General features: G+C 33.9%; 1 protein-coding gene across 2 annotated transcripts; it reads right to left on the reverse strand.

Moving 5' to 3' along the window:
* Positions 1-286: 286 nt before the first annotated feature.
* LOC138363815 (uncharacterized) lies at positions 287-2,494 on the reverse strand. Of its 2 annotated transcripts, XM_069323187.1 has the most exons (5): positions 2,409-2,494; positions 1,842-2,043; positions 1,539-1,706; positions 1,123-1,307; positions 287-846 (listed from the first exon to the last, which is right to left on the reverse strand). In XM_069323187.1, the coding sequence occupies exons 1-5, from the start codon at positions 2,439-2,441 to the stop codon at positions 631-633; spliced, it is 804 nt and encodes a 267-aa protein (XP_069179288.1). In that variant the 5' UTR covers positions 2,442-2,494; the 3' UTR covers positions 287-630. The 2 variants fall into 2 exon arrangements, with proteins under 2 accessions (XP_069179288.1, XP_069179289.1); XM_069323188.1 differs by lacking the exon at positions 1,539-1,706.
* Between the last annotated feature and the right edge of the window lie 4,221 nt (positions 2,495-6,715).

Raw genomic sequence — 6,715 nt, forward strand, 5'->3', positions numbered from 1 at the left:
GGATTCAGTGGTATCCCAGGTGGCATTAATTTTCACAAAGTAGTTGCATGGTGATCTACAGTGCTAGCTTGAGAGTACCAAGTGAGGGGTTCGAATCCTCCTCTTGGCTATCACTTTTTTTTTCCAGTGATAGTTTCAGAGGGTTGAGAAAAACATAGCATGAGGAAAATATTTTAATATAATCCAGTTTTATTGTATTAAAAGACAAAAGTATATGCATATAAAATATTAGTTTAGTTTATTCATTATGCACAACATACCCATCCTGTGAGTGGCAGTGGAAATTTTTAGAGGCACTTAATGGGCTTATAAATGAACAACAAAATTCATGTAGTTATAAGAATCTCTGTAACTAAGCAACATAATTTGTGTGGTCAATTCATGTAACCAAGCAACAGGACAAAAGTAAGTAAGTAAAAATTTAAACATTTAAAAGCCTATCTTGTATCTATTTGTTAAACACAGAAATCACAATAGCGTGATGCCTTAAATCTATGATTGAGGTCAGTTGAACTCCCGGTTGGAATTCTTTTGCCATGTCGTAACACAGTCCATTAAGGCTCGTGTGGGATCCTCTCGGACATAGGTTCGAACCCTCATCATTTCTCTTGTGGATTTGTTCATTTGTATCTATTCATTTTGTAAATACATGTCTTCATCTTCATCACTTTCTAAGAGCTCCAAGAAAGGCTCATAGACCTCATTTGGCTGGTAGGAACTAAATAAATGTTTGGCTTCAGTAAGCTTGTCAGCACATTGCTTTTGACCCTGATTGAGAAGAGCCAATAATCCACGTTTCTCTTCTTCTGACAGAATTGGGTTTTCAATGGTGTACGTGTTAGAATCCTGGAATATAATATTTAAAACATCTTAGAGTCAAATATATACTGTACCTATTTAGTTGTACATAATGCAAATATATAAAAGTATAGATTAAGTAAAACAAAAGGATACAAATAATAATAAAAGCCATATTCTCCACAGTACCACTCTTGAAAATGGAAGTGTTTCATAGTTTAAATGTGAAAGGTGATGGCAATATTACTCTGACTAATTGAACACATTTAAGTGAGTTGAGTGTTTTGAAGATCTAAATTGCAAAAAGTATTTTGAATTTCTTACCTTGCAGAGACATGAAGGGAAAGAATCACATTGTAATTTTTTAATATACTCGGATAGTTTGTCCCTTTTCTTTTTGTAGTACTGTAACCATGTTATCATTTCTTGAATGGTTAGTGATTCCTCCTCTCTACATCTCTTCTGGAGCTCAAACTTTTCCACTGCACTTCTTTTTTCAGTCAGGGACACTATAATGCAAAATGAAAATACAGTATGTGATTGACAAATTATGATAATGGGAATCATTTGTGAATTAAACATCATTAAAAATTGTATCTATAAAATTTACCTTTAGAAAACAAACTCAATTTAATGGTATTGCAGTCTTTCCATATATACAAGTACAATTAATACAAATAATATATAAATATTTGAAAATGCTGAGAAAACTAATGAATCATTAGATCTTGTGTAAATACCACTTGTGTTTTGATGAAGCAATAAATTGTGCCATGGAAGGATGCCAGTTAAAACATCTGCTTCAGACAAATCCGGATGGTTCTGATTGTAGAGTTTTATGAGATCTCGTAGTTTTTTTTTCTCAACTTCATTTTTGCTTCTCAATACAGCTCTCATTTTAGATGAAACTGTAAAGTTTCAGGTTGTTATCAAATATTTGATTTGCACCAATAGTATTTTACATAGAAAAACTAATTTAACAACTGTGTACTGTATTAATGTTTAGGTTTCAGTGAACAAACAAAAAAGCAATTAATGTCTACCTGCATAAGTGGTAATCTGATTTTTGCGATGCCTTATATTCTCTCCATATGCCTCGATAGTATGCTCAATGTTATTGGCAGAGGATCTGTTATTTAAGGATCTTGCAATGATCAGTAATTCTGATCTCCATTTCTCAATAACAGATTCTGGGACATTAAGCCTGTGAATCTCATTTGAAACTGCTGCAGCTGTCTCTGTGGCCTATTTAAAAATAAATGCCATCATATTTATTGTAAAATTTATGTTCAGAGTTAAACAAAGTCTTTTGAACTATCCTTAGTGCTTTGTCAAGGTCTGAGTATGTGTTTTTCAGATTCAGACCTTGACAAAGCACCAAGGAGTGTGTGAAAGACTTGGTGTAATTCTTTACATAAATTTCCCAAATACACAAGTGGGTTTTTATCCAATTTTACTTTGTCTATGAGAAGAAAATACCATTAGTGTCTTATAATAAGATTAAAGATAAATAAAAACATGTATATACACTTGATTCATTGTATAGAACAATTGTATATTTATATGTAATTCTATATTTTCATTGTATAGAACAATTCATATGTTAATACCTTTCTGAATCTGGCAACTAATGCCCGAGGCATTCCATTAATTTTTCTGTGATTCCAAAAGAGTGCCCCCTCTGTCAGTTCTTCTGTACGCTTTGTGGAAATAAATTTAGTTATTCATTGACATCTTAATACTGTGTGTCTCAAAATACTGATTGGAAAGTAAAAGGATGATGATATTGATGCTGTCTTAAGTGGAATTAATTAATTGTTATTTCAGAGGAAACAAAGAGCTCAAAAATAGTGGTAGAGTAATAAGATTAAAAATATCAGGATGTGAAAGAAAGCATAAAAACAGGGACAACTTGATTTTTCAAACAAGGATTATACATGTATATGTTGGTTGCATATGAGTATAATGCTACTTTATATGAGCCAAACTGCCTTTCTGCAATTTCCTATATGCTTATATTATTTTATAGCATTATCTGGATATATATAACTATCAAATATTACCATTGTACTGATTTGATTGAAAGGTACAAAATTTAGAACTAGATTAAGCAAAAATTAACACATACCAGCTTTTTACCCATTAGTTTTAAGCTTTAGTCATTAATGTTTTTCCTGCCCGAAACGCTTTGCGTAATAGTGGCTTTAGGCATTGTATGTACTAGCTCTATCTATAAAGCCAACAAACTTTGTAAAATCTCTTTATGTATGTACCTTACCTAAATAAAAATTATTATTATTATTATTATTATTAAGCATGTTCTTAGTGTTGTTGTTATATCTTGAAAGGTAGGAAAATACTTGCTCTGCCTCCTCCCCAGATGTCAGGCCACTTCCTTCTTGCCACCGCCCTCCATACAAAACCTTTGACATAATAGCATAACGTTTGTTAAAAACTACCTACTGTATTAACAATTTGCATTTAACATAGATAAATCCTTACATATAAGAGTTTAAAAGAAATTATATTTTCCAACTTACAGTAAAACGAAGTCAAAATATTATTACAGTATTAGATTATTTACCTGACAATACCAAGAATGTCCTTTGGCATGTAGGACTCCTAAAAAAGGCTTTCCTTGCCCAAGTGAGACCTTCTGTTCTCTTGATAAAATCTTTAAGGCCCATGGCCAGTATTTACAGATGATATCCTGGCATATGAAGGACACATTTTGTAAACGGTTCATTTGCAAATAGTGGGTATAACTGTAGAGCTCTCCCTGATACATATTTAATGCAGCAAGAATAATTCCATGTCGACAGGAAGCCATGCTTATGCCGGTTTCATCCAAACTTCTAAGTGAAACAGGTTTATTTTTGGCAGTTTTCAATGTCGACACTCCACACATATTGCTACTCTGTTGGACAAAAGTAAAATTATATATATATATATATATATATATATATATATATATATATATATATATATATATATATATATATATATATTATTAAATATATATATATATATATATATATATATATATATATATATATATATATATATATATATATATATATATATATATATATATATATATATATATATATTATCACGTTTCCACTATATATATATATATTATATATATTATATATATATATATATATATATATATATATATATATATATGTCGTACCTAGTAGCCAGAACGCACTTCTCATCCTACTATTCAAGGCCCGATTTGCCTAATAAGCCAAGTTTTCATGAATTAACTGTTTTTCGTCTACCTAACCTACCTAACCTAACCTAACCTAACTTTTTCGGCTACCTAACCTAACCTAACCTATAAAGATAGCTTAGGTTAGGTTAGGTAGGGTTGGTTAGGTTCGGTCATATATCTACGTTAATTTTAACTCCAATAACAAAAAATTGACCTCATACATAATGAAATGGGTAGCTTTATCATTTCATAAGAAAAAAATAAGAGAAAATATATTAATTCAGGAAAACTTGGCTTATTAGGCAAATCAGGCCTTGCATAGTAGGCCAAAAAGTGCGTTCTGGCTACTAGGTACGACATATATATATATATATATATATATATATATATATATATATATATATATATATATATATATATATATAGGACACTACAGCCGAATTAAAAGCAAAGGTCAACAAACTGATCGAAACTGTGAACGCCAAGAAATCCGGACTCCACCTGCCAAAGATCATTGGGGAATATAAACCTGGATATGCGTATGGAAATGTCAAGATGCACAAGCCTGGAAACCCACTTCGGCCAATCATTAGCCAGATACCCACACCCACGTACAGACTGGCGAAGAGACTCAACGGCCTGCTGACTCCTTATGTTCCTTGCGCCTTCAGCCTGAAGTCTCCAAAGGAATTTGTGGACTTACTGCGGGGCACACGGGCCACAGGGATAAGAGCCTCGTTGGACGTAGAATCGCTGTTTACCAACGTACCTGTGGACGAGACAATCGGAATGATAGCCGACAGAGTGTATCGTGATCCAGCCTGTACTCCTCTTGACATACCAGAAAATATTCTGAGGAAACTACTCCAAGCTTGTACTAAAGAGGCACCCTTCTTGAGCCCGGATGGGCACATGTATAAGCAAGTAGATGGGGTCGCCATGGGTTCTCCCCTAGGTGTCCTGTTTGCAAACTTCTACATGGGTACCATCGAGCAAAAAGTCTTAGTCGACATGAACTTGAAACCGGCCATATACTGCCGGTATGTTGACGACATTTTTACACAGGTACCTGATGTCAGACATCTGCAGGAGCTGAAGGAGGCATTTGAGCAGAGTTCCGTGCTGCGTTTCACTTACGAGACGGAAAAGGATGGGAAGCTGCCTTTTCTAGATGTAACAGTCATGGAAAAGGGCGGAGGTTTCCACACTGCAGTCTACACTAAGGAAACAAACATAGGAATGTGCCTAAATGCCAACAGCGACTGCCCTGACAGGTACAAGAGGAGTGTTGTTAACGCATACGTCGACCGTGCTCTCAGCCACAGCTCAGAATGGAAGCAAGTCGACGAAGAACTCTGTAGGGTAAGGCAGGTCCTAGTCAATAACGGCTTCTCCAATGGTTTCATCGAAGACATCATAAGAAGGAAAGTGAAAAGCCATGCAACCTCTGAAGAGACAACTAACACAACACCTATACCCCCTATTAGACTATTTTACAGGAACTTCTTTTCCACAGCTCATAAAACGGAGGAAAGGGTCCTGAAAGATATTGTTAATAGAAACGTTATCCCTACAGACAAAAATCAGAGGATACAACTGACGATTTACTATAAAACCAGAAAAACGGCCAGCCTACTCATGAGAAACTCCAGACACAAAACAGAACGCTTTAAAAGAGACTAACGTCGTCTATGCCTTCAAATGCCCACTTGGGGACTGTAAGCTCCAAAAAACCCAGTATATAGGCAAGACAACAACATCTCTTTCTAGGCGTTTAACGATGCATAAGCAACAGGGCTCCATTAAGGAACATATAATCTCTTCCCATAACCAAACCATCGCCAGAGAAATCCTAGTAAACAACACAGAAATCATCGATAGATACAGCGATAGCAGGCAGCTTGACGTTTGCGAGGCACTACTCATCAAGAAGTCAACACCAGCAATCAACAGCCAATTATTGCACAACTATATTCTACCCACCTCAAGACTCCGCTCCAATACAGAAGCATCAAGAAATATGGACCAATAGGCTTTCTACAAACACTTCTATTCAATACCCATTGTTTCTGTTCTGTCTTGTGTTGATACTTTTAATACCCTATTAATATCCCCTCTTGTTCTGTCTTGTGTTAATGTCACATCACCCCTCCCACCTCACTCAAATGTAGATATAAAATCAGAGATACGTAAGTTCTAATCAGTTGTGTATTTGTGAAGTCTTTGAAAATGTAATAAGTTTTACGAAATGCGCCCGTGTCGCGTCAGACTAGAAATAAAAATGAATTTTGGAGAAGTGATTTTTTATTTACTTCCAACAGTGAAGCGTAATGTACGAAAGATTGAGAAAATTCGTGTTAGAATTATTAATCTTACTTTTTCGGTCATATTTAATATATGTCTACAGGAAAGACTGCTACCAAAATATACTAATATATATATATATATATATATATATATAATATATTATATATATTATATATATATATATATATATATATATATATATGTCATATATAAATGTTATTTTTTTATGTAATATTTTTCATCATTCAATATGCATTCCATATATTTTATTGATTTTTTTGAACATGATATAGTTAGGAACCGTCCAATTAATATACATTATTGATAATGTCTCAAGCTAATATATAAAGGTACTCTTCAAATATTGTATGGGTAAAAACCTGGTATTAG

Source organism: Procambarus clarkii, chromosome 11 (assembly GCF_040958095.1).
Source record: "Procambarus clarkii isolate CNS0578487 chromosome 11, FALCON_Pclarkii_2.0, whole genome shotgun sequence".
Lineage (NCBI taxonomy): Eukaryota > Metazoa > Arthropoda > Malacostraca > Decapoda > Cambaridae > Procambarus > Procambarus clarkii.